The 27,452-nt window shown below is 52.6% G+C and overlaps 2 protein-coding genes across 25 annotated transcripts; one reads left to right on the top strand and one right to left on the bottom strand.

Moving 5' to 3' along the window:
• Nucleotides 1–398: 398 nt before the first annotated feature.
• On the bottom strand, nucleotides 399–21,678 carry SLC39A1 (solute carrier family 39 member 1). 14 transcript variants are annotated; one of them, XM_063694801.1, is made up of 16 exons: nucleotides 21,583–21,678; nucleotides 15,554–15,772; nucleotides 15,245–15,375; nucleotides 7,798–7,899; nucleotides 7,609–7,722; nucleotides 6,987–7,051; nucleotides 6,270–6,338; nucleotides 5,998–6,101; nucleotides 5,537–5,566; nucleotides 5,303–5,382; nucleotides 5,129–5,178; nucleotides 4,750–4,994; nucleotides 3,992–4,398; nucleotides 1,838–2,107; nucleotides 1,181–1,367; nucleotides 399–1,052 (listed from the first exon to the last, which is right to left on the bottom strand). In XM_063694801.1, exons 2-16 carry the CDS (start codon nucleotides 15,738–15,740, stop codon nucleotides 832–834), a joined length of 2,262 nt encoding a protein of 753 aa, XP_063550871.1. In that variant the 5' UTR covers nucleotides 15,741–15,772; nucleotides 21,583–21,678; the 3' UTR covers nucleotides 399–831. The 14 variants fall into 14 exon arrangements, with proteins under 14 accessions (XP_063550871.1, XP_063550877.1, XP_063550860.1 ...); XM_063694807.1 differs by lacking the exon at nucleotides 21,583–21,678 and adding an exon at nucleotides 20,416–20,437; XM_063694790.1 differs by lacking the exon at nucleotides 21,583–21,678 and adding an exon at nucleotides 16,520–16,655.
• CREB3L4 (cAMP responsive element binding protein 3 like 4) lies at nucleotides 20,491–27,401 on the top strand. Of its 11 annotated transcripts, none has more exons than XM_055360062.2 (11): nucleotides 20,491–20,913; nucleotides 21,041–21,193; nucleotides 21,558–21,675; nucleotides 21,973–22,219; nucleotides 22,377–22,498; nucleotides 25,781–25,873; nucleotides 26,008–26,114; nucleotides 26,231–26,299; nucleotides 26,416–26,500; nucleotides 26,657–26,753; nucleotides 26,909–27,401. In XM_055360062.2, exons 3-11 carry the CDS (start codon nucleotides 21,562–21,564, stop codon nucleotides 27,100–27,102), a joined length of 1,128 nt encoding a protein of 375 aa, XP_055216037.1. In that variant the 5' UTR covers nucleotides 20,491–20,913; nucleotides 21,041–21,193; nucleotides 21,558–21,561; the 3' UTR covers nucleotides 27,103–27,401. The 11 variants fall into 11 exon arrangements, with proteins under 11 accessions (XP_055216037.1, XP_055216034.1, XP_055216005.1 ...); XM_055360030.2 differs by having other exon boundaries at nucleotides 20,512–20,913; nucleotides 21,558–21,735; XM_055360059.2 differs by having other exon boundaries at nucleotides 20,491–21,213.
• The last annotated feature ends 51 nt before the right edge of the window (nucleotides 27,402–27,452 follow it).

Raw genomic sequence — 27,452 nt, 5'->3', positions numbered from 1 at the left:
AATTCATGCATAGTGAGGGAGTGAGGATGAAGACCTCACTTCCCTGAGGCTTCCCTGAGACCTAGGAGCACTTCAGACCTGTGGGCTCAGCCAGCAATCACCTCCTTACCCCGACTCACTGCCAGACCTAGGGTTGAGGAAGAGGAATAACTTGTCTGATCAGTCAAAGCCCCCATCTGATGCTGCAGCAGGGCCCTGGACAGACAGGAGGGCACATGAAGTGATTTCCTGCTGCCGTGGAAGCCTACATCCAGCTGGGTACAAATTCCGAGGCTGTGGGGCCCTTCCACAAAGCACAGTGGTGCTAAGATGCAAAAAGCCTAATAGATAAAAAGACCCATGGCCCTATAACTCCCTAGATCCCCAGCCATGCCCCAAATAACTAACCACACCAAGGGTTTGATATGATTTTTTTATTAACATATAATAATATATTTAATAAAAAATAGTATCCACTCTGGCTCTCTCCTCCACTGCAAGGGGAAGAGTGGTGAGGAGGGGCTGGCACTGCCCACCCCTAGGCATCCGGAAAAGCCCTGCTTCCAGGGCTCCCCTCTACCCCTGCTTTCCAACAGGCTCTGACCTCCAGACAGACGGTTCAAAGTTACAAGTGCTTTAGGCCCTCCCTTGAGTTCCCCCAGGCCCATCCCTTGCGCAGAATTCAGGGGCCACCTGGACAAACCCCTTGCTTTTTCTCATTCTTGGCATCCTTCATTCATGCTAGAAAGAGGATCTGGGGACAGAGAGTAGAGTCTCTACCTGCCGGGGGAAGGGAGGAAAGGAACGGTGGTGGGGGATGGGGCCAAGAAGAGGGATGGTGATGAGGTCCCCTCATTGGAGCCGGTCACTGCGGAATGAATCCTCCACAGCAGGATCAGGCAGCAGGGCACAGGGGTCACTCAGCATGTTTAGCCCTTCCAGGCCCAGTGGCTCCATGCGCAGCTCATCTTCTAGCCCAAGCCCTAGCTCCAATCCAGCTGCTGACACCTCAAAGCCAGGCACTCCGGCCAGGGCTGCTGCAATCTCCTTAGAGAAACCTGGAGAGGAGTCCCCTGTGGGTAGAAGAGACAGGTGAGGACCCCATGTCCTGTAAACTTTTCCAAGAGCCCTCAATCTCCTACTCATTAGCGAATGTGTCACTTCCTCCTTCCATTTCCCATCACCACCCACCCCCATTCACCTGTGAGGATGATGTTAGGCCCTGAGCCATGGCGGGAACAGTGGGTCAAGTTCTGGTGGTTGAAGGTGTGGGGATCCTGGGGGCCACCCATTGGCCCCTCACCCCCTAAAAATCCAGGCCCTTCAGAAAAGCCAGGGGGATCCAGCACCAGGCTGGCTGATGGGCTCTCCATGCTGAACTGCTCCAGCTACAGACATACAGACAAATCTTGAGGAAGTAGGATTTAGAACTGGTGTCCTGCCTAGCCCTGCTAACATATTGCCTTTGCCCAGCAACCTTCATCCACCCCAGGAACAGAGGCAATGACAGAGGGAGGTGGCAGCAAGCAGAGCGACAGAAGCGAGCACGGGGCCCGAAGTAAGTATGGGCACCGTACCTGCTGGGCCAGAGCATGTGCATGCCAGGAAGAGAACGGGTCAAGGCAGAAGTCATCAAAGAGCAAGCTGAGCAGAAATAGAGGGGCAGGAGTAGGGTCAAACGCAGGAAGAGAGGAGCCCCAAGCTGGCAGTGCTATGTTACCTCCGGGGAGAGGAGATCTCCCCACCACCCACCCCACCTAGATCTCCCCATTCACAGTGCACCAGCCATGCCATTCAGGCCCCATTGACCCACCCTCACCCACTCCCCTGCTTTTGAGCAAGGAGCCTGAGTACTCACATTCCCCAGGTTGAAGTCACTCATTGGCCGGTGGTAAGACTGTTGTCCATGCCCACTGGGCCCAGGTGGGTACGGTGTCCCATAATGAGACTGCCTGCCTGGGGGCTGCCCACCTGAGGACTGCACTGAACAAGACTGAGAGGGCAGCCCTGGCTGCTGTAGAGACTTTGGGGTGTGGGGCTGGGTAGGCAGAACCAGACTTGGGGAGCTGTATGGGTATGGGGGTAACCGCTGGTCAGTGGACAGTTTACTGGTATCCAGGGGGACGCCCTGAAAAGAAGTAAAAAGAGGGAAGCTTACCGCTCAGTGTATACCCCAAGAACTCTCAGTCAGAGCTTCCCACCTTCTTTAGCTACAACCATTCCCAAAACAAACATGACAACATTCCACATTCTCACGGGCATCCCTGGGGTTGAGTGCAGTTACTCAACCCCAGGGATGTGTATTAGTTGGCAGGGTGTGGTGGCTCATGCCTGTAATCCCAGCACTTTGGGAGGCCCAAGGCGGGTGGATCACCTGAGGTCAGGAGTTCGAGACCAGCCTGGCCAACATGGTGAAACCCCGTCTCTACTAAAAATAAAAAAATTAGCTGGGCATGGTAGCAGGCATCTGTAGTCCCAGCTATTCGGGTGGCTGAGACAGGAGAATTGCTTGAACCCAGGAAGTGGGAGGTTGCAGTGAGCCAAGATCACACCACTGCACTTCAGCCTGGGCAACAGAGCGAGCCTCCGTCTCCAAAAAAAAAAAAAAAAAAAGTGCCTATCAGAACGAAAGTGATATAGTGAGGCTAACACAGGGGTAATTTTAAATCTACTCCAGAAGTAAACTATTCTCTTTTTTTGAGACAGGGCCTCACTCTGTTGCCCAGGCTGGAGTACAGTGGTGCAATCATAGTTGGAACTGTAGCATCAACCTTCCTGGTTCAAGTGATCCTCCCATCTCAGCCTCCCCAGTAGCCAGGACTACAAGCGTGCGCGACTGCACCTGGGTAATTTTTTATTTGTTGTAAAGACTGGGTCTCACCATATTGACCAGGCTAGTTTTGAACTCCCGCCTTGGCCTCCCAAAGTGCTGGGATTACAGGCATAAGCCACTGTGCCTAGCCTTAGAAGTAAACCATTCTTAAACCTTGATACTTGAACTATTTATTGTTAGTAAATAAGGAACTAATGTTGAGAACTGCTGTTCTACAGCCTTGAAGAGGCCAGAGGGGGTGGGAAAAGAAGGAAAGAAAAGGAGAAAGAAAGGAAGGGAAGTCAAGCTCACTCCACACTCTGGGAACAGAGCTGTTGCTAATCTGGCCTCAGTCTTTCCTACAAAAGAGGGGACCTGAGTAAAGATGGAACACAGAACACACATTCCAGGGATAGCAATGGAGGAGGAAAAGTTGGGCAGAGGAGAGGGAAAAGAGCATTTGGATGAAAGAAAAGAGGAGTAGAGATAGCGAACAAGAAGAAAAGGACAGGAAGGGAGACAAGGGCTAAGAATTTCATCTCTGTGGAAAAAGCCCTAAACTAAGAGTTTCGAGTTCTAGTCTCAACTCTTCCTAACTTGCTGGGTAAACTTGGAAAAGTCACTTTCCCTCTAGGTCCCACTTTCCTCATCTATTAAGTGAAGGGATTGGGCTCCACAGTAGGAAATTCACTGATTCTACGAATTCTATGAAATTAGGAGGGGATACAGGGGAGGAGATGAGACAAGATAGAGGCATGAGATAAAAGACAGATATAAAACAGACAGGAACAGAGGAGGCAAATAAAAGGAAAGGGTAAGCTACTATTTGTCAAGCATATACCTGGGCTATGTGTGGTGCTAAGTATTTTATGTATGTTACTTCATTTGATCCTTATGAACCATCCTTGTTTTAGAAATGAAAATACTGAGGCTTATAGAAATTAAATAACTTGTCCAAGGTGACTGCTACTAAGAGGTGGAGCCAGGGTTTGAAGCTAAAAAAGCTTAACCACAGCGTTTGGGTTTGCACTGTGAAGCAAGAGGAGACAAGACGGATAAAAGATGGGGCAGGTGGAGGACAGAGGAATGGAAGGGGATGAGTATAGAGTAGGTATTTCAGGAAAGGAGGGTGGGAGGGAAACAACATGGCAGGAGAAAAGGGAAGGGAGACAGACATGCAGGGAAGGCAGCCACGCATACCTGAGTGATGGAAGACAAGGTGGGTGACATTGTTGGCGAAAACTGTTTGGGCAGCTGCTGTTGGGACCTTCTGGCGTCGGCTGGGCCCGCGAGCAAACTCAGGGGGCTGAGGGGCACACGGTGGTGGTGGGGGGAGGCCCCAGGGGTAGAAGCAGGGTAAGAGGGGGCGCCCAAAACACGAGATGAAGTGGAGGAGGAGGAAGAGGAGGAGGAGAGAGCCGGAGCACTGAGTGAGGGGTGGCCCAGGGAGGTGGTGGGCAGTGCATGGCGGGCCAAGGAGGAGGCAGGCAGAGAAGGGTGGCTGTGGGAGCCCTGAAGCTGGGGCTGAGGACTGCTCAGGGAAGCCTGGAGGTTGGGATTGCTTAGGGAGGACTGCAGGGATGGGTGGCTGAGAGGTGAATGAAGTCCTGCAGGCACAGACAAAAAACCAGAGATGCCAACATTACTGATGGGAACTGAGCCCCTTTCCACCCAGAATGGGTGGCAGTGACCAGACTATGAAAGCGGCAACACAACGTCCTCCCTACTCTATCCCTGACAGCACTGCCCATCTGGGGACTGCCCTTCCTCTTCTTTCTAGGAAACACCACACCTACCAGTTATCACTGGCTGAGAACTGCCGTGAGGGAATCCTGGGGTGCAGAGGTGACAGGCGGTGTGGGTGATCACAGCAGGATCTCAGGTGCTCAAACCTACCTCCCCTTCACCCCTCCAGTCAGGCAGCACCCAGTGGGCACATGGCCAGGACAGTCACTCACCTGGTGCATCATAGCCTGGGCCCAGGCCCATGCCCCTGCTGATGCCCAGGTGAGTCATGGTGTGGGTCAAATTGGAGGTACTGTTGCCCCCACTCAGGCTAGGGTAGGCTGTCTCTTCAGGGTCCAGGGGGGTGGGCAGTGGTGGGGGAAAGTGCAGGTTGGTGAGGTCAGGTAGGGAGCCCCCCGTGTTCATGGCAGGTGGGAGGACAGGCACATTGGCAGGCTGGTCAGGAGATGGAAAGATGCTAGGGGAAGGAGAGAAAAAGAAAGATGTAAATAGGAGGGGGCGTGCAGTGGTCAGGGAAGAGCAGAGATCAGTCTCCTACATCTCCCTGTACTTCCTTCCCCCACCTCTCAGCCAACCTCAGGGAGTACTTACTTAATTCCAGGGACTTCACAGGACCGAGGTCGGGAAGAGGATGAGGATAGCTGAGGAGAGAAGGGAGAATATGGAAAATGAGGACAGTGCTCAGTGGAGAACCCTGGAAGGCCTGCCCCATGGCAAGGGGATAGCAGAGAGACTAGTGGGTGACACCTGGTGGCCTCCTCCTACCTTCTTAGCATCCCATGGCTTCAGCAAATGCTTGTCATCTAGCAAGTTCTCCTCAATAGCAGGTACTTGAAAGAGAAAGACTGGTGATGGGAGAGTTGGAGAAAGAGCCAGTAAGGCAGGACAGGAAGCAGAAGCAGGTGGGAAGGAGTCCTGCTCCCTGAACTTGCACACAATCCCAACACCAGCCCAGAAATTATTTGGCATTCAGTACCCACAGCAGTGAGGAACACATACCTTTGGGGTCCATTTCACCATCCAGAATACCTGCAAGGGATACAGTGGCATTGGCTGCAGTGCTCACTTGCCTACCTGCTTTAAATAGCTCCATGGAGGCCGGGCATGGTGGCTCACGCCTGTAATCCCAGCACTTTGGGAGGCCAAGGCAGGTGGATCACGAGGTCAGGAGTTCAAGACCAGCCTGGCCAAGATGGTGAAACCCCATCTCTACTAAAAACACAAAAAATTAGCCAGGCACAGTGGCAGATGCCTGTAATCCCAGCTACTCAGGAGGCTGAGGCAGGAGAATCGCTTGAACTCGGAGGGCGGAGGTTGCAGTGAGCCGAGATCATGCCACTGCACTACAGCCTGGGCGACAGAGTGAGACTCCGTCTCAAAAAAGAAAGAAATAATAAATAAATAAATTAATAAATAAATAGTTCCATGGTTACTCCCAACCCTGGGACAGGGCCACTTACCCCCACGTCGGCTGGGCAGGATGCTGGGAGGTGTGGGGCCTGGGTAGGTATCCTGGGGACTGGGGTTCATCACACTTGTATGAAGGGCAGAGTCAGAGCTTGTCCTATGGGGGGAGCAGGAATGAGCTGACACCAGTGACAGTCTTCCTGGTCCCTAAGCCCTGCCCAGCAAGGGAAAACACTAGCTGGTCTGGAACAGGGTGGGGGTGAGGGAGCAGGGCCCCAGAAACTACAGATAAGAGATCTGGCCTAAAGAAGGCAAAGGCCATCACCTGTTAAGTGCAGATGGTAGTCGAAACAACTGCCCCTTCTCTGCAGGGAAATTGCCCCAGGCCATCGTCCTGGGGTAGAAAAACAAAGTCATGAGGAGGAAGGCTGGCAGTGGACAAGAAGGTGGGCATAGGGGTTGGAAAATGTGGGGCAGCTAATGTGGAAGTAAAGATGGCTGAGCACCCAGATCATCCCCTTTTCTTTCTGGTTCTTTTCCTGCCTATGATTGACCCCTCCCCCAGTCAATCTAAGAGAGCTGGAAACTTCTCTCTGCCAGGACCAGCTGAATGGGAATCTTGGAGCCCAGCAGCATTCCTGGGTATGAGCATTGAAAGTGAGATGGACAAGGGGAGAGTTTAAGAAATCTAAAAGTGCCAGAACACTACATCTTGCACCCACCCTTGACAGAAAGTTGCCATTTTCACCTGCCCCTCTGCCATTCTCCCCTCCCCCTTACACACACACCCCCACCTGGCTATGGTTCCCATTGGTTCTGCTCTGGCTGGACTGGGAGGCTTGACCACTAGTGTCAACATGGCCAAGGCTGGACTCTGACCCACCTACTCCAACTGCCTCCACCTCTCTCAGCCCTGGCGTTATAGGAAGAGGTACTGTTGAAACCTTAGCCCAGTAATCCCAGCCCTAACCCAGAAGGGGCAACTCCTTCCAGAAACACGTCAGAGAGTAGGTAGGAGCTTCTGCCCGCCCTGGACACTTACCTTCGCCAGCTAGACTCTGGGGGAGGAGATAAGTAGGCAGGACTATAGGGAGAGCTGTCAATGTGAACAGCACCAGTTAAGGAAAAAAGTAGAGAGGACAGATGAGAGAGGCCAAATGAGGAAAGAACAATGAAGGCAGCAGATAAGTTGTTTCAAGAAACTCATACCTTTCTCCTCTTCTATAAGGGACAACAATAGGATCAAAGAATGGAAGAGAAAAAGGGAATCAGGTCTAAAGGGGCTGAAAAAATCCAGGAGAATGTTCAGGCAGGGCTTGGAGGAGACAGTTATGCAGGTCTTTGAGACTGAAAACTTAGAAATGTGAGAAGAGACCCAATCTCCTTTAGCAGGAGACAAGGAAGGCTTGCCTCTGGCAGCAAGCTGATGTGAAGACAGCCAGAGCCAGCCAGAGACAGGGGGCACAGCCTCAGGAGCAAAACTCCTTGTTACAGGAGCAGGTGCTGACGCAGGGGCTATGGTCGCTTTTCAGGGAAGCTGGGTAAAGAAGAGCTCCAAGAGAAGGATGGGACTGCACAACACTTCAAGTGCTTCCTATGAGTCCCTGAGGAACCCCATCCCACTACCTTTCAGACACTCCCAAGTCCCCTGTGAAGGATATGTGGCGGGGGTATCGGCGAAGTGGGGACACCATTCTTCGAGGATCTCGCTGCACCCGTTCCACCAGCCCATGGTGCCGAGTGCTCCGAGATGAATCCAAAGGTGAGTGGAGGGGGCTCTGCCAAAAAGGACAGAAGTCAGTAGAGGAAGCAGCCTAAGAAACTCCACTCCTCCCTGGCTGGGGTCTACTCACCTGGAACTCGGCCAGGCCAGAGCCAATCTGGTTAACATTGGGCAGAGACCCACCATAATGAGAGCTCCTTGTGTATGCCAGTCGCAGTTTTTGGGCCTGTAACTGAGACATGGGGAACAAGTGGGAATGTCAGGAGGGTCCTGAGCACTATTTCCTTCAGCCATCCTTGCCATCTCTGTCACCAGGATATGCTGCTGCCGCCACTGCTTTTAAAATATCTAGGCCAGGCACAGTAGCTCACACCTGTAATCCCAGCACTTTGGGAGGCCGAGGCAGGCGGATCACAAGGTCAGGAGATCGACACCATCCTGGCCAACATGGTGAAACCCCATCTCTACTAAAAATACAAAAAATTAGCTGGGCGTGGTGGCGGGCGCCTGTAGTCCCAGCTACTGGGGAGGGTGAGGCAGGAGAATGGCGTGAACGTGGGAGGCGGAGCTTGCAGTAAGCCAAGATCGTGCCACTGCACTCCAGCCTGGGCGACAGAGCGAGACTCCGTCTCAAAAAAAAAAAAAAAAAAATCTAGGCCAGGCACAGTAGCTCACACCTGTAATCCCAGCACTTTGGGAGGCCGACGCAGGTGGATCACGAGGTCAGGAGATCGAGACCATGCTGGCTAACACCGTGAAACCCTGTCTCTACTAAAAATACAAAAAATTAGCCGGGCGTGGTGGCGGGCGCCTGTAGTCCCAGCTACTCGGGAGGCTGAGGCAGGAGAATGGCGTGAACCTGGGAGGTGGAGGTTGCAGTAAGCCGAGACTGTGCCACTGCACTCCAGCCTGGGCAACAGAGAGAGACTCTGTCTCAAAAAAAAAAAAAAAAAAAAAAAAGGATCACTTCAGCCCAGGAAGTAGAGGCTGCAGTGAGACATGTTTATGTCACTCCACTCTAGCCGCCTGGGTGACAGACTGAGATCCTGTCTCCAAAAAAAAAAAGTAAAAAAAAAAAAAATAAATTATCTGCCAGAAAAAAGGCCAGTGTTGGGGTTTGAAAGGTCCACTGAGATTTGGTGCAAATAACCCACCAGAGCCCATCTGCAGACTGCCCTCATCAATGATATCACTACTGCTTGACATCATCCTGCCAGGCAGAGACAGATACTCTGCTGAGGGCCTGTCTCATTTGGCATCACTCTAAGCAGAGTTCCTGAGGGGCTGCCAGGAGCCCCCGGGCTACTCACAAGGAGGAGTGCCTATTAGGAACCTCTGCTTTCTTTCCAGATGTGTCCAGGACTAATTGAGAGATTAAGAGGAAGGCCACAGGTGGATGTCACAGAGCCATTACTGCCAGCCTCTTTCCTTCCCACTCTGGAGAGCACAGGCTTCTGGGCTCTGCCACTTGCCCAGCCTCAGGAAGGCTACACAAAGCCTGCACCTCCCAAACTAGAACATCCAAGGAATGGCAGCTCTCCTAGCTGGAAAAACAGCACCAAAACCAACGGACATTCTTCCACTGAATCCTAAGGCTCTTGAATTGGCAGGGAAGCCTGGAGAAGGAGGGTGGAGAGAGAGCAGCAGCCCACTCCAGCATGGGCCAGGGCCATCTTCCTGGTCTCATCCTCACTTTGGGGAGATATGTCTGGCATAGGCGTAAGACAGCCTGGCATGGGTTTAGCCTGTGTACAGACATCCTATCTCTGTGAGAGGTGACCATCTATTTCCAAGGCTCAGCCCCTGCGACCAGCCAAATAAACAGGCCCAGGGCAAGGCCATGGGGAGGAGGGCAGCTGAGGAGAGGCAAGTTCTAAGAGCTTCCAGGGTCACACTCTTGTACAGAAGCCAACATCAGAACTGACATTCTGTTCCAGGAGGTCAGCCTAGTGAGCACGGTGCTGACCTCTGGACCACTTCAAGACCACTTGAGGTCTCACATATGGCAACCCCAGTATAGCCTCCCATGGCCATCTCTGTCTCAAATGAGCCCTCCCACCTGGCCAGATAACAGGCTGAGTCCCAGATCTCTTGTCCCTAGCTCTAGACTTTTGGGTCCCCTGGCCATGTATGCCCACTAGACTTTTCTGTGTAGCTGAGAAATTAACCAATAGGAGCAAGGTGGGTAGAAGGGGCCTTTTAAGAGATCGAGGCACCGTAAAGAGAAGCCCCAGCTTTTGAGTTTCGCACAGCCTTTCTTTGCACATACGAGCCCTAAGATCCCACCATGCCTCTGCTAGAATCACAGTCCTGAGGGCAGGGCCTCACGCTATCAAGATCAGCCTCCCATCTTCCTGTCTCTGTCCCCAACATGATGAAAAAGCTCCTAAAGGGGAGCAGTCTACAGTTAGATAATAATCCTCACAGTGGTTAGTGGGTTATGCACACACATGTATTTAAGTGTGCACATGCGTGCACAGACACCCTCCCAGATTTGCCTCCCCACCTAACTCCTGACTCCCACAAACTAGGGCACATAGTCCCTAGAGACTCAAAGGGGAAAGGACGAGAAAAAAAAAAAAAGTAATAGAGTCAAAGGGGATACACACAAAAATACAACCAGAGTCACAGTCATAAATGCAACCACAGTCAGACCAGCAGAAAAAGGCTAGAGATGTTGTAGTCATGTTCCACCATCAATCCTTAAATTCCTTCTAGCTCTCTGCCATGAGGAATCATTGCAATATCCTTACCTACTGTTGTTTTAGAAGAATGTGTCCCTAAATTAAGACTGCATACCACCTAGGCGGACTCCCACCCCTTGGTCCCTCTGACATCCAGCCTTGGAAAGCAAGAAACCAAGCCAGGGGGGCTTCAGAGGCAGCCTGGCAGAGGCCTGAAAGTTCTTTCAAGAACTCCTAGGAATGAATATTCCCTACACATAGAAGACCCTCCAAGGCACCCTACACACTAACCCACAAAGCAGCCAACTCCCTAGAAAGCTCAGCAAACCATAGAGTTCCACACAACTTATGGTCGGACGGTTACCCAGTTGTAGGATTCAAAACCCTACCTCTCCTCCAAGGAGGCCAGGACAAAACACCAAGCAATGGACCTCACCTTCATTCACGTCAGGAAACCACAAGAAGTATTTGAAAAAGGAAGCAAAAGGACGGGACGCAGGAGGGGACTTCCTGCCCCACTATACACAGCACCGCTCGTTCAAACCACTTAAGGGGCCCTTTCCCGGGGGCACCAAAGTGCAGAAGGCAGAGGGACCAGTTTGGAGGAGATCACAAACTCACGGGAGCCAGGTTACAGACAAGCAGCCCTCCTCCCAGGCCATACCCCAATACCAGGCATGCTTCAGTAGCGTCCTCGAGGGGACTCCGTCAGGGATGCACAAGGACCACTCACCTCCTACCTCCGCCGGACTTCATCTCCCCTCTCCGCCCACTCCCACCTCACGTACTCGGCCCCCAGTCGCCTCTACACCCCAAACCTCTCCGGTGTTTCGGTCTCCCCCGGCAAAATCCTTCTTCCTGCCCCTCGGCCCTCAACCTGCGCCTCCCAAACGGCGGCGCCCGCGTCCCCTGCTCTGTTCCGCCTCCTTCGCTGCGGCGCCCGCCCCCGCCCCGCCTCTCCGGTCTCCGCTCCGTAACTGCTCAGCTCTGCTCCGGCTCCCCGGCGCGGCCCCTCACCCGGGTGGAGCCGATGTCCATCATCACCTCCTCGAAGGCCGCCGTCTCCTCGGCCTGACGCTGCTTCTGCAGCGCGATCTTCTCACTAAATTTGCGCGGATTGGAAGCCGAGGCCGTGGCCGAACCAGGCCCGTTCGCCCCCGACGTCGCCATCTTCCTTCCCCGTACCTCCCTGCCACCCTCCCAGTACCAGCCGCGGCCTCCGCCGCGGCCCCGGCCCGGCTCCTCCAGCCGTAGCCACCGCCGCCTCAGCGAGCACCGCAAACCCGGCCCCAGCCTAGCCCTGACCTGTTGCGCGCGGGGGCCGCCGGGAATTGTAGTTTGTTTACGAGACTCCTTCACACCCCCAGTCACGCAGCACTGGGAGGAAACGGACTCCACTTCCCAGCAGCCCTGCTAACACCGGAAACTGGGGACTTCGCTCCACCCTCTCGGCTACTCCCTGAGAGGTGCAAGCTGGGAAGAGTAGTTCTAAATTAGCCCTGAGACTACGAAAGGAAAGGAGGGAGGGATTAAAGAGAGAAGAAAGGAAGAGGGAGGGGAGGGAAGAGAAGGGAAGCGGAGGGGTGGAGACCGGGAAAGAAGTACCAAGACACAAAGGAGGAAAAATTAGGTCATCTTCAGGGAAGGGGACTATCGGGTCCTGAGTGAAAACAGTGAGACCAAGAATCTTAAAACAGCTGTAAACATCTGGGACTCAGGCCCTCTCAGGCTGGCCACATGCCCACCCCTTTCCCAAAACAAACGAATCAGATACTGTACAGATGTCTAGAAACATCTTTTATTTGGGTAACAGGTCCCAAAACAGGTCAGTTAATAAAATAGATTCTAAAGAATATGTCCCTATGCACAGCCCTCCCTCCCCAAAAATAACGCTGGGGGTAGGCATTGCCCTTCCCCCTTGGGCTCCTCGGGTGTATTTAAAAAAATGTTTTGGCAGCTCAGTGTTTATCATCTGGGCATGGGACACCATGTCCATGTCCCCATATTCCTAGGGTACAGCAGCAGTAGATGGCTGCAACAACCTTCCTCCTACCCCAGCCCAGAAAATATTTCTGCCCCACCCCAGGATCCGGGACCAAAATAAAGAGCAAGCAGGCCCCCTTCACTGAGGTGCTGGGTAGGGCTCAGTGCCACATTACTGTGCTTTGAGAAAGAGGAAGGGGATTTGTTTGGCACTTTAAAAATAGAGGAGTAAGCAGGACTGGAGAGGCCAGAGAAGATACCAAAATTGGCAGGGAGAGACCATTTGGCGCTAGTCCCCTAGGAGATGGGAAGAGGGAGATAGGTAGGAGGGTAGGCGCTAAGAAAAGTAGGAGGGGTCCACTCCAAGTGGCAGGGTGCTGAAATGGGCTAGGACCAACAGGACACTGACTCTAGGTTTATGACCTCTCCATACCCGTTCCACAGCAGCTGGGTACCCACCTCCAGCCTCCCATGTGAGCCTGTCCTTATGTATAGTGTCCAACCTCTGATTCTAGCAGTCAAGTGTCTTCCCCAATCCTAATGTCCCCTGATCATGTCTCTAGCGACTTGACCATCTCTTGTTCCTTGGGACTGGGGCCAGCCTCTTGTCTGCCCACTTCCCTCTCATTAGTCAGATAGCCCCAAAGGCTCTATCTTTAGCTCCCAGAGAACTTTTTGGTCCTCAGTATTTCCCTTCCCCATTCCTTCCTATTCCCCACAACTGGGGGAGGGAAGGGAGAACAGGGGCACCTGATCATCAATCTCCCCTGCCCCTCTCTTGAAGCCCCCTAGATTTGGATGAAGAGCAGGCCAGTGAGCAGGGCAAAGCCTGCTAGGAGCAGAATGACCTTGAGGATCCTTTGCTCAGAACTGGCCAGCTCCTGGGGCAGGATTTCCAGAAAGGTGATATAGAGAAACGTGCCAGCTGCCATGCCCTCTAGCACAGACTGGGCCAGCTGGTGCAGAGGTCCTGCCGACTCTGCCAGAGCTGCACCCAGCCCGATGCCTAGAGGTGTCATGCATGAGAAGAGGATCCCACAGCCAGCCACCACCTGTGCCCTAAGGTGGCTCTGCAACAGCCGCAGGGACAGGCTGACAGCCAGGATGCCCTTGTGGAGCAGCAAAGCCAGGCACAGCTCCATGGCCCGAGCCCGGTCTCGCTGCAGCCCTACCGCCAGCCCCTCGAACACGGAGTGGAGGGCCAGGGAGAACACCAGTACACAGGCACGCAAGGCTGAGGGGGTTGCTGGGGCTCCACTCGCCTGTGGGACCCCTGGCCCATCATGCCAATGCTGCAGCCCACCATTCACTGTTCCCAGCAGAGCCCTTGTTTCCTCCAGAGGTGACGGCCCTGACTGCTCCTTGTAAGCCAGTGTGATCTGCTCCATCACCAGGACCAGGAAGAAGCCCATGGCCAGGATGAACTCTTGCAGTGGGAACTGGAGCTGTGGGCAGAAGCAGCAGCAAAATGTTCAGGGAAGGAAGAGTGAGATGCAAAATCTGGTGAAAGCCCAGTTACACAGACCTAGGGTCTGACACAGACACAGGGCTACTCTCAGTCACACAAAGATAGAGTGAATTGGTAACACTGACACAGAATGATACGTACACACAGATTATGGTGTCACTCACAGTGTTACATGTAGACCAAAGTTTCTCAGCTTTGGAACTATTAACATTTTGGGGTCAGGGGCAGTGGCTCATGCCTATAATCCCAGCACTTTGGAAGACCAAAGTGGGAAGATCACTTGAGGTCAGGAGTTTGAGACCAGCCTGGCCAACATGGTGAAACCCTGTCTCTACTAAAAATACAAAAATTAGCAGGGTGTGGTGGTGGATGCCTGTAATCCCAGCTAATCGGGAGTCTGAGCCAGGAGAATCACTTGAACCCAGGAGCCAGAGGTTGCAGTGAGTCGAGATTGTGCCACTGCACTCCAGCCTGGGCAACACAGCAAGACTCTTTCTCAAAAACAAAACAAAACAAAAACAAACAAACAAAAACATTTTGGGCCAGATAATTCTTTGTCATGGGAGCTGTCTTGTGCACTGTAGATTGTTTAACAGCATTTCTGATCTCTACTTACCAGATGCCAATAGCAGGCACAATGTTCCCTCCATCCCCCTCCCCATTGTAACAACTAAAAATATCCCCAGACATTACCAAATGTTTCCTGAGGGGCAAAGCCACACTCCTAGTTGAGAGTCACTGATGTAGACATACATGAAAAGGTCACACATTGCCCATCTCCCCAAATACTCATACATAGAGCCACATATCACAGGACGTTCAGGCTTATACGCAGTCATACGGAAACACAGGTCACTCAGTCACAGACACACAAAGGGATACATCCAGTGTTACTTCCTCAGTTTTAGAAGAAAAAAGGAAAGAGCCCAGGATGACTTTCCTGCCCCACTATCCAACGGCCTCAGTTTTTCCTATAATAAACCAAGTCCTATGCCGTGGACTTGATCATTCCTCACAGCCCACTTCCTTGGGCCAAAGCCTAAAAAGGTCAGCAACACCAAGACCCAGGGAATCGCTTCCTATCCTTCTCAGGCCTACAGAGACCTCTATCTCCAGCCCTTTAGGAAAGTGGTGAGAGAGTGAAGATGATTCTTGGAGCACTTGCTGGTAGCTAGAACTGAGAACCCATAGAGCAAGTCACACACCTGAGAAAAAGTGTCTTACTGTCTCAACGGGAATGTAGGGGTCACACAGGGAATGGGGAAGGGGGAGGGAACACATAGAAAGAATTATGCCCCATAACCAAAAATCACAATTCATACCACATGCCAAAAGCCTTCCACACAGTCATGGAATGGCACATGAATCAATCTCCACAAACCAACACTCCCAGAGGTGTGTGATTCCCCTCCCGCAAGTCACATGCCCAGGTCAGTGCTCACCGTCACGTGCAAGGCTGCCAGGGCCTCATCTATGGCAGCCAGGTAGTCAGGCAGCAGGTCCAGGAGACAGGTGGCCAAAAAGACACCCCCTGCGAAACAGCTTACTAGGCTCAGGGCTTTCTGGCGGGAAGCTGGGTAGGGGTGAAGCACAGAGGGGAATAAGCAAACAAACCCCCTCCAGGGCCGACCACCCCAACCCAAACAATGGCTACCCTTGCCTTTCCCTCCTCCTTTGGTCACTCCCCGCCAGCCCCAGAGCCCTCCCTAAGCCAAGCATTCATAGCAGTGTGGGGAAAAGGAGAGGCTTACCTGAGCCTTCATGGTTAGCTCCTGGCCGGCGCAGCACACAGATGGGCACCAGGCTGCAGAGGAGGGTGAGCACCAGCAGCAGCACCAGGGCCCCCAACTTCACCTCCAGCCCCACAGGCACTGGAGGCTCTGAAGCTACCGCCTCGGGGCGCCACACCAGGAGCTCTGGCTCTCCCCAGGGCCCCATGGTGCTTCTGGTAGCTCCAGTGACTCTCAGACCTAGGAAGACAGACCAGAGTGGTTGGGAAAAATCATGCAAGGGAAGATAGGGCAAGGAATGGGGAAGCTTGGTCAGCAGAGTGCAGCTCCCTGGCCCCAGCCACTTTGTGACCTTCCCCTACCCAGGGTGACTCATCTACTCCTGTACCAGGAACATTCCTCTCTTCTCACACTTTCTTTCCCAAGTGACTTATTCAGGAAGACTGCAAGGGGGAAACCGAGGCATGAGAAAGGCTGTATGGATATCTCATCACCCTTTCACCTGGTGCCCCCAGAAAACTAGGAAACTAGGAGCCGCCTCCAAATAGGACCTGGAGCTGGAGTTCTCCTAAGGAATGTAGAGGCCAGGTCCCCAACTCCCGAACGGAGTGGGTGAAGCCAAAAAGGCTAGGGCTGTGCAGAGCTGTCTTGGGTAGCTTCGTGGGCCACCTGGACAGGGTAAGTTTGGGTGCTGGATCGCTCCATCGTTCCCCTTTTCCCAGCGCAGAGAACAAGCGCTTCAGGCCCCAGGATGGGACCTAGAGGCAGATGGCCAAGGAGAGGGGCCCTAAGAGTCTGCGGTCCCGGGACGGACTGAGGCGACACTGAGGGCGGTGCCTGAAAGTCCGGGCTCCGGGAGGCGGGGTGCGAGGCCGCCAAGCGTCGCGGGAAGCAGATGAAGAACGCGTGAGCTGGGACTCCTGCTCCCGGGCCCGGGGAGGCCTGGGCAGCAGACATGGACCCCGCTGCCAGACAGCCCGCACTCACCTCGCGAGGGTCTCACTACATGGTCTCCGCGCGCTTCCGGCCTAGAGTCGGGAATTCCCGCCCCCTCCCATAGCTCCCCCTCCCCCACAGGAGCCGCGTACCCACGACCGACTGCCAATGGCAGCACCGAGTGGGCGGGGACAGACCGGGAGTGACGTCTGTTAGGAGCAATCAGAGATCGGGAGCGGGAGCGGGCGGAACAGGCGACCGGAGGAGAGTGAGAGAGAGCAAGGGCGGATATTAGGAAAAGGACCTCGGGGCTGGGGCCCTGGGGCGCATATGTGGAGGACTGAGGGGCCGGAGCGGGCCAGTCAACAAAGGCTTTGATTATATGGATATTTTTAAAAGAGGGAGACCCCGCATTGTCAAGTCTTCCGGCCCACATCTGAGAACATCTTCCTGGCCTTGGGCCAAAGTCTCATCTGTCCCTCAGAAGGCTCTGACACCTCGTCAGTGCCTCTTGGCGCCCAAGGGAAAGCATTCCCCTCTTGGGACCAACTTCCTTGACTGCTTTCCCTCGCCAGCACCCACAACAAGGAAAAAGACAAGGCAGAATTGGAAAGGGGGGAAGGCAAAGAGAGGGTATGCCTTGAAAATCATCCCTTCTCGACTACTTCTGGCACTCAGTGCAGCCTCCGCCTTCTCCAGGTGGGTGGGGACGTGGTGGGACCGGAATGCGGGGTGCTGAAGCCGCGCCCAGGGAAGAGCCCCCAGCGCATTCCAGGATATCTGCGTACCGCGCCTGCGGGCGTCTGGCCGGTTCTCCCACCTGATTTCCAGCCCAGCTCCCGCCACCCCCGCCGGTCGGTTTGCTGTTTGCTGTTCCTTGAATGCCCCAAGGTAGTTGTTTCAGCTCAGGACTTTCACCGTTTCCTCAACCTGGATTCTTGTGGCCCACAACTCTGTGCCTTGAGAATCCTCTTCTAGCCTCAAGGGACGGTAAGGACAAAAGAAAATTTAAAAAGGGGGCTCAGCTGTTCTTTTATGCAAAGGTGAAAAAAGCTTCATTGCCTAAAGAAGGGACAGATGGGATCTTGCTTCCTACAGGAAAATTAATTTTAAAAAAGAAAAAAAAAGGGGGGACAGTGTAATGCTTCTCACAAGGCTCCAGAAACGAAGCCCAGTAATTCCTTAAGTAAAAGAGGAATGTGAAGACTTCTTAAGGGCCGGGCGCGGTGGTTCACGCCTGTAATCCCAGCACTTTGGAAGGCCGAGGATGAATCACCTGAGGACAGAAGTTCAAGACCAGCCTGGTCAACATGGTGAAACCCCGTCTCTACTAAATATACAAAAATTAGCCGGGCGTGGTGGCGGGGGCCTGTAATCCCAGCTACTCGGGAGGCCGAGGCAGGAGAATCGCTTGAACCCGGGAGCCGGAAATTGCAGTGAGCCGAGATCGCGCCATTGCGCTCCAGCCTGGGCAACAACAGCGAAACTTCGTCTCAAAAAAAAAAATTATTCGTAATTGGTAACATTAACAAGGAATTATGACTGACTGGGGGGGTCAGGAAACCTGGATTCTGGTCCAAGTTCTACCTTTATAGTTGTCAAATATATATATTTGTTTATACACATACATATGTCATATATGATTAATAATTGTATATATTTATGGTGTACAACATGATGTTTTGAAATATATGTACATTGGGCTGGGCGCGGTGGCTCACGCCTGTAATCCCAGCACTTTGGGAAGCCGAGGCGGGCAGATGACGAGGTCAGGAGTTGGAGACCAGCCTGGTCAACATGGTGAAACCCTGTCTCTACTAAAAATACAAAAATTAGCCAGGCATGGTGGCGCATGCCTATGATCCCAGCTACTCAGGAGGCTGAGGCAGGAGAATCGCTTGAACCGGGGAGGCGGAGGTTGCAGTGAGCCAAGATCACACCTCTGCACTCCAGCCTGGACGACACAGCGAGACTCCGTCTCAAAAAAAAAGAAAAAAGAAAAGAAATATATGTACATTGCAGAATGGCTAAATCAAGCTAATTAACATATGCATTACTTCACATATTTATTTGTGATGAGACCATTTAAAATCTCTTGGCAACTTTCTTTTCTTTTTCCTTCCTTCCTTTCTTCTTTCCTCCTTTCTTTCTTGACAGAGTCTTGCTGTGTTGCCCAGGCTGGAATGCAGTGGCATGCTCTTGGCTCACTACAACCTCTGCCTCCCAGGTTTCAAGCAATTCTCCCGCCTCGGCCTCCCGAGTAGCTGGGATTACAGGCGCCCGCCACCACGCCCGGCTAATTTTTGTATTTTTAGTAGAGACGGGGTTTCACCATGTTGACCAGGCTGGTCTTGAACTCCTGACCTCAGGTGATCCACCCGCTTCAGCCTCCCAAAGTGCTGGGACTGCAGGTGTGAGCCACCACACCCGGCCCAATAGATCTCTTCAATTTTACCATACCTTGATGTATGATTTTAGGCAAGTCAGTTTTCCTCACCAGAGTTTGATAAATCAGGGGCAAGGAGGAAGTTAAACAAGCAGATGACTGCAGAGGGTCCTTCCAGTTCTAACATCAACGGAAGCTAACTACATTCCCCACTCAAATCATCTCTGCACATACAGCCCGCAGGAAGCCCTTTGAAATGTATTTAACCACCTTTCTCGCTCAGAATGATCTCAACAAGAACAGCTTTGCTTTCCTTGGAGCTCTGCATCAATCTAGGAAGGCTGCTTTGTCTCTTCACTACTTGAGCAGGATGGAGAGATATGAGCGGGAAAGACAGATAAGAAATCTGAGAAAGCCCCACAAGGTGGGTTGATAGTGTGAAGAACATGGGCTGAAGCATCCAAATCTTGGTTCAGCTACTTACAGGGTAACCTTGAGAAAGTTACTTAAACTTGTCAGCTCGGACGGGCGTGGTGGCTCACACCTGTAATCCCAGCACATTGGGAGGCCGAGGTGGACGGATCAGGAGGTCAGATCGAGACCATCCTGGCTAACACGGTGAAACCCTGTCTCTACTAAAAATACAAAAAATTAGCTGGGCGCCTGTAGTCCCAGCTACTAGGGAAGCTGAGGCAGGAGAATGGCGTGAACCCGGGAGGCGGAGCTTGCAGTGAGCCGAGATCGAGCCTCTGCACTCCAGCCTGGGCCACAGAGCAAGACTCCGTCTCAAAAGAAAAACAAACAAACAAACTTGTCAGCTCCATTTGCTGTAAGAATTATATGAGTAACATGGAAATGCCTGACTAGACCCTGTTCCTGTTTTTACCCTTAGCCCGTTCAAATCTTCATAAGGATAATTAGTAGCAGTTTGAGTTCTGGGATTCACACTCCAAACTACTGTTTTACTCACCCAGCTACCCTTTTCTGAAATACTGCTGAAAACCATACCTGTATCAGTTTAGCTCCATTGTTTTACTTGAAGTGAATTCCTGGACCATCATTCATTAGACCAAGGCAAAAAAATAAAAATAATCAATCAACCCTGAGTTTTGGTATTACTACTTTCTAGTCATGGATCTGCCTCCTCATAGGTAAAATTTGCAAAATATTACCCGCCGTGTGTGCCTCAGAACTGTTATGGATTAAGGAAGAGAACAATGTTTATGAAAACGTTTTGTAAATTATACAAGTGTGGGACATAATGTTCCCGGTAACTGTATGCAAACAACAAGACAACAAACCAAACGCAAAAGGCTTTTTAACTTGTTGCAGTTTTCCTGCCCCGTGTCCCTCCGTGAATGAGCAGCGTGCAGCGAGCGTGTGCGCACAGCTGCTGTTCTCCATTAACGCCACACTGCTCGGCTTGCGGACGGGGAAACCCGCCATCGCGCTCCTGCCGCCTGCCGAGCGAGGCTCACCGCTCCACTGGGGTCGGCGGGCTGTTGACTCCCCGCCTGGGTGAAACCGGAGCTTCCGAGTCACGTGGCGCGCAAAGACAAACCTGGCTGCTCAGGGTTTCCCGGAGCTTTCTCCGAGCTTCCCGGCGATTCATATTCTGGCGCTTACCCCTCCCTTTAGGCTGGCGGGACCCAATCCCCGCCTGACAAATAAGTCCCGCCGGCTGGACGCAGTGGCTCGCGCCTGTGGTCCTAGCTGCTCGCGGTGCTGAGGCGGGAGAATCACCTGAGCCCGGGAGGTCGGGGGCTGCATGGAACCGTGATCGCACCACCGCACTCCAGCCTGGGCAACAGAACGAGACCCTGCCTCCAAAAATAAGAATAAAGAAAAAAAAAGAAAGAACTGCGGCCCCATTGGCCTGACTCTCCTGAACAGCCTAACTGTCTCCGACCAGTTACGGAAGAGGCGGCCTTGAGAGGGTAGTGTGCCATTGGCTCGATGTCCTGCCCCTCCGAAACCTAAGTCTTCAGCTTCCAATCAGGACTCAGCTTTGGGAAGAGCGCCACGCGGTGGGCGAGGGGATGCCCTAGTAAATTCGCAGGTCTCTTGACTTTTTCCGCCTTTGTTTACAACCCTGCCATGATCTCCCTCTTGCAAAAGCGAGGGCTACAGAACAGGCATTCAAGAGTCCTGTGCTCCAGTCACAGCCTTTTCTGTTCTTCCGCTAGGAGACACCAAACCCTCAGGAAGATTTACTATAGCTAAGAGAAAACTGCAGCAGAAAGGGCGCGGCTACCTACTTCTTAAATTCCGTTTGTGGACCCTCAGACTCTTAGTCCCCTACTCCCAGATACAGCGGCCCTACCGTGGCTCCTGGCAAGGTGGCACCCACTTTTGTAGTGTAAGGCTGGGGGCGGGGTTTGGCTGGCAGGTCCAGGATACGAGATCCTGGAAGAAAGAAAAGGTGTAGTGTTTGGGGCGGTCAACGGGCTATGCTGGCTTGACAGGGCTGGGCTCTTCAGAACAGGTAATGCTTGGGGGGGGGGGGCCTCTTTGTCTGAACCTGAGGGATAGGGCTGAAGGTGAAATATCGAGGGGACAGGTGAGGGGGCTTGCTAGTGAGGAAGGAGTGGGGGGGGGGCGGGGATAATGGAAAAGGGAGCAGAGGAGCCCAGAAACTGCAGGGGGTAGTAAGCAGCCATCATTCCCTTTCTGCAACCCTCCGTCCCACACGCCTTCCTGCAGAAGCATGGATCTCGGAATCCCTGACCTGCTGGACGCGTGGCTGGAGCCCCCAGAGGATATCTTCTCGACAGGATCCGTCCTGGAGCTGGGACTCCACTGCCCCCCTCCAGAGGTTCCGGTAACTAGGCTACAGGAACAGGGACTGCAAGGCTGGAAGTCCGGTGGGGACGGTGGCTGTGTGAGTGTGACGAGTGAGAGTGGGGGTGGGGTTGAGACACAACTCTGTGATAAGAGGCTTCAGCTCCCACTTGGAGACAGGTCTGAAAACAGACCACCCCCAAAATAGACGTAAGTTGTATAATAACTGTCTCCATGCCCAAGAAGTGAAAGGACTGAAAATGAAGCATAAGGCTGATGTCAGGTAGGACTTCCAAAATTCTTCCCTGCACATATATATAATCTTTTCCTACTGTAGGGCCTTCAAGAGAGTGAGCCTGAAGATTTCTTGAAGCTTTTCATTGATCCCAATGAGGTGTACTGCTCAGAAGCATCTCCTGGCAGTGACAGTGGCATCTCTGAGGACCCCTGCCATCCAGACAGTCCCCCTGCCCCCAGGGCAACCAGTTCTCCTACGCTCTATGAGGTTGTCTATGAGGCAGGGGCCCTGGAGAGGATGCAGGGGGAAACTGGGCCAAATGTAGGCCTTATCTCCATCCAGCTAGGTCAGTGTTCTTTGTGGGAAGGGGGAAACGGCCCTTCGGGACCGGCCCTAACCATGGGGTTAAAGGGGTTTACCCAACCTGTGCCACTACCCAGGCTCTGCGGCTGTCAGGGTGTTCCTAAGTCTCCTTTCTCCCAGCTACCTGTTTTCTACTCCAGATCAGTGGAGCCCAGCATTTATGGTGCCTGATTCCTGCATGGTCAGTGAGCTGCCCTTTGATGCTCATGCCCACATCCTGCCCAGAGCAGGCACCGTAGCCCCAGTGCCCTGTACAACCCTGGTGAGTCTTGGTGTCAGCCAGAATCACTACTCCTTGATACATATATAATCACACAGACAGAGCAAAGGGATGAGGGAATGGAAACTGATGATGAACTGCCTTTGCCCCGGTTTTTGTGGCATTGGGCCTGAAGACCAAGGAGACATGAACAGTTGAACTATTTTTTATTTTTTGAGCCAGGGTCTTACTCTGTCGTCCAGGCTGGAGTGCAGTGGTGCAATCACGGCTCACTGCATCCTCAACATCTTGGGCTCAAGCAGTCCTCCTGCCTCAGCCTCCTGAGTAGCTAGGACTACAGGTGTGTGCCACCACGTCTGGCTAATTTTTGTAGAGACGGGGTTTTGGGGTTTTGCCATGTTGCCCAGGCTCAGGCTGGTCTTAATCTCCTGAGTTCAAGTGATCTGCCTGCCTCAGCCTCCCAGGGTGGTGGGATTACAGGCATGAGCCACTGTGCCCGACTAACGTGAACAATTTTTTTTTTTTTTTTTTTTGAGACAGAGTCTCACTCTGTCACCCAGGCTGGAGTGCGGTGGCACCATCTCAGCTCACTGCAACCTCTGCCTCCCGGGTTCAAGCGATTCTCCTGCCTCAGCCTCCCAAGTAGCTGGGACTACAGGTGCCTGCCACCACGCCCGGCTAATTTTTGTATTTTTAGTAGAGACGGGGTTTCACCATATTGGCCAGGCTGGTCTTGAACTCCTGACCTTGTGATCCGCCTGCCTCTGCCTCCCAAAGTGCTGGGATTACAGGTGTGAGCCACCACGCCTGGCCCAACATGAACAATTTTAAAAGCAGGAAAGGACAAGGGAGAAAGAACTCTTGGGGGTAAGGTAGCAAAAACTCAGTTAAGGTGGGGTGAGGGAATCTGGGGACAGGGCTCAGGAGAAAGCCCAGACTTTGCGTGCATTGTATTCTTAGCCAGAGCCATTATCTCAGCCTTGGGTCAGGACACAGAAATGGGACAGGCCACCTGGGAATCCCAACTGGTTATAGGTACAGGAAGAAAGAAAAGCAATAGCAGCAGTGTTTCCACTGGAACAGTTGCCCAGGAGGCACCCACTGGCTAGTGCTACAGTGTAGCAGAGGTATCACATTAGATGCCTTCTCAAGGCTGTCTGGGCAGCGTCCAAGGCTGGGTAAAGAGGGGGCTATGCTCAGATCACTGTTCCTCCCTTTCCTCTGAAAATTACTCCTTGTACCCAAAAGGCAGGGACCAGGTCCTAGCCTCTCTTCAAATCTGCAGTTGAAGCTGGGACCAGAAGCCAAGCTAAGCATCTTAGAATCTTTTTTTTTTTTTTTTTTTTAGACAGAGTCTCGCTCTGTCACCAGACTGGAGTGCAGTGGCACCATCTCAGCTCAATGCAACCTCTGCCTTCCAGGTTCAAGCGATTCTCCTGCCTCAGCCTCCTGAGTAGCTGGGACAACAAGTGTGCGCCTCCAAGCCTGGCTAATTTTTGTATTTTTAGTAGAGATGGGGTTTCACCATGTTGGCCAGGATGGTCTTGATCTCTTGACCTTGTGATCCGCCCGTCTCGGCCTCCCAAAGTCCTGGGATTACAGGCATGAGCCACCGCGCCCGGCCAACATCTTAGAATCTTGAGCTGAGGAACCTTTAAAAGTCTGATGCCGGCCGGGCGCCGTGCCTCATGCCTGTAATCCCAGCACTTTGGGAGGCCAAGGTGGGCGGATCACGAGGTCAGGAGTTCGAGACCAGCCTGGCCAACGTACCCCATCTCTACTAAAAATACAAAAATTAGCTGGGCATGGTGGCGGGTGCCTTTAATCCCAGCTACTCGAGAGGCTGAGGCAGGAGAATCGCTTGAACCCGGGAGGCAGAGGTTGCAGTGAGTGGAGATTGCGCCATTGCACCCAGCCTGGGCGACAGGGCAAGACTCCATCTCAAAAAAAAAAAAGTCTGATGCCCCTAAGTTTGGGTATACATTAGAAGCACCATGGTGTTTGTAAATGCTTTGTTATTTCTTTATTGTAGAGACAGTCTCACTATGTTGCCCAGGTTGGTCTCGAACTCCTGGCCTCAAGCAATCCTCCTGTCTTGACCTCCCAAAGTGCTGAAATTACAGGCGTGAGCCACCTTGGCCACTCTGTTTTCTTTTTCTTTTTCTTTTTTCTTTTTTTTTTGTTGTTTGTTTGTTTTAAATGAAACCCTCTAGGCCTCATTCTCAGTGATTTTGATTAGGTGGACTGGAAGAGACACTCCTCTAATAGTTCCACCAAACAGTCACAGGAACAAGAAAGGCACATCAGGAAAAGCCATACAGGAAATGGTTTTGCCAAAAGCCAAAAACCATGAGCAGGCAAAAACCAAAGTAAATTCTCTGTAAGTCACAAAATGAAGCATACATCTTTTTTTTCTTTGAGATGGAGTTTCGCTCTTGTTGCCCAGGCTGGAGTGCAGTGGTGCAATCTCGGCTCACTGCAACCTCCACTTCCCGGGTTCAAGTGATTCTCCTGCCTCAGCCTCCCAAGTAGCTGGGATTACAAGCACCCACCACCACGCCCCGCTAATTTTTATATTTTTGATAGACATTGGGTTTTGCCATGTTGGCCAGGCTGGTCTTGAACTTCTGACCTCAGGTGATCTGCCCACCTTTGCCTCCTAAAGTGCTGGGATTACAGGCGTGAGCCACTGTGCCCGGCCACATACATCTTTCAAAAAGAAATACTAGTGAGAAGGGCCATCCACTCTCCGTACATCCTCTCCTGTGATTTGCTGTGAGACGTATGGCTGCCTTTGGGAAGCTCCTTGTATGAGAGGGGACAGAACCTGAGTCTGAGAAGCAGAGCTCAGACCCTAAGGGAGAATGGGCCACTGCCCCAGGGAGCTCCCTGTGGTTGATGGGCAACTGGATAACACACTCTGCTAAATGGAAGTTAATGACTGAAAGTGAATCATGTGCTTGCTGTAAGGAAATTATGCAAACTTCACTGTAGTGAGTTCTTTCAGGTTCTCTTGGGTATGGGGAGACATGGACCAGAATAAGCCTTCCCTAGCTTGCTCAGAGTGCCAAGGTCCTCAGTCTCTGGGTGAAGGATATGACAATACCCTCCTCTCTCCCTTCTTGGCCTCAGGATGTCCCTTTGGCTTGATCTAGAGCCTGTCTGAATTAAGGTCTCTGCCCCTCACCTCACCTCTAGATTAAAGTTGTCTCCCAGTACAAATAGGAAACACTCTCCAGAAGGCATGTAGGGGGAGTAGCCTGGGTGCTGCAAATGGGATGACCCCCTCACTCCTATTGCATCTTCTCTTGCCCCTACCCCCAGCTGCCCTGTCAAACCCTGTTCCTGACCGATGAGGAGAAGCGTCTGCTGGGGCAGGAAGGGGTTTCCCTGCCCTCTCACCTGCCCCTCACCAAGGTAACATGCTTCCCCTAAGGGTATCCCAACCCAGGGGCCTCACCATGACCTCTGAGGGGCCAATATCCCAGGAGAAGCATTGGGGAGTTGGGGGCAGGTGAAGGACCCAGGACTCACACATCCTGGGCCTCCAGGCAGAGGAGAGGGTCCTCAAGAAGGTCAGGAGGAAAATCCGTAACAAGCAGTCAGCTCAGGACAGTCGGCGGCGGAAGAAGGAGTACATTGATGGGCTGGAGAGCAGGTACGCCTGGGTTATTTCTGGCTTCTTGTGGGCCATTTCTGGGCCCCTTCCTCACCATGGCAGGCAAGGTAAGGGACTCAGGTTGCTGAGCCTTGTCCTACCTCCCTACACTCTAGGGTGGCAGCCTGTTCTGCACAGAACCAAGAATTACAGAAAAAAGTCCAGGAGCTGGAGAGGCACAACATGTGAGTGAAAGCATTGTGTGTGTATGTGTGTTTTGAAGGCAGGTACAGCACACAGGGGTGCCATTCTTGGCCCCTGGTACCCAGATGATACTAACTCTTCATTCCTCCTTTCCCAGCTCCTTGGTAGCTCAGCTCCGCCAGCTGCAGACGCTAATTGCTCAAACTTCCAACAAAGCTGCCCAGACCAGCACTTGTGTTTTGGTACCATTTAGTCTATCTACTCCCATCTCCCCCCACGCTTCTATCCTTATACCCCGACTACCCGGCCAGATCTACTTCCCACATCCGATAACCCCAGCTGGCCTCCGTTCACTCTACCCCCTACTCCCTTCATCTGTTCCTCTTGCTTCCTCCCAGATTCTTCTTTTTTCCCTGGCTCTCATCATCCTGCCCAGCTTCAGTCCATTCCAGAGTCGACCAGAAGCTGGGTCTGAGGATTACCAGCCTCACGGAGGTGAGAGGCAAGGGCAGGGAGCAACCCCTGGCTGAGCAAGGGAGGGGGACTCTGTTCTCCAAGGTCGTCAAGAAGCAAGAGGGAGGTCCTGTCCTGTCTAGGGTCTCCCACCCAGGGGAGCACTCTACTACTGCCCTCTTGCCTTCACCTCACAGTGACTTCCAGAAATATCCTGACCCACAAGGACGTAACAGAAAATCTGGAGACCCAAGTGGTAGAGTCCAGACTGAGGGAGCCACCTGGAGCCAAGGATGCAAATGGCTCAACAAGGACACTGCTTGAGAAGATGGGAGGGAAGCCAAGACCCAGTGGGCACATCCGGACCGTGCTGCATGCAGATGAGATGTGAGCTGGAACAGACCTTCCTGGCCCACTTCCTGATCACAAGGAATCCTGGGCTTCCTTATGGGTTTGCTTCCCACTGGGATTCCTACTTAGGTGTCTGCCCTCAGGGGTCCAAATCACTTCAGGACACCCCAAGAGATGTCCTTTAGTCTCTGCCTGAGGCCTAGTCTGCATTTGTTTGCATATATGAGAGGGTACCTCAAATACTTCTGTTATGTATCTGTGATTTTATTTCTTCTTTGGGGATAGGGTTGAGGGGAAATAAGTTTTGAGTGAGAAATAAACGTTTTAGCTGAAATTGTATCCCAGAAGTTTGAAATAAGTAGTAGAAGAGGGGGAAAACAAGGGAGAAGT

Source organism: Gorilla gorilla, chromosome 1, assembly GCF_029281585.2.
Source record: "Gorilla gorilla gorilla isolate KB3781 chromosome 1, NHGRI_mGorGor1-v2.1_pri, whole genome shotgun sequence".
Lineage (NCBI taxonomy): Eukaryota > Metazoa > Chordata > Mammalia > Primates > Hominidae > Gorilla > Gorilla gorilla.
The sequence above is the reverse complement of the archived record's forward strand: the minus strand, read 5'-3'. Positions and strand labels throughout refer to the sequence as shown.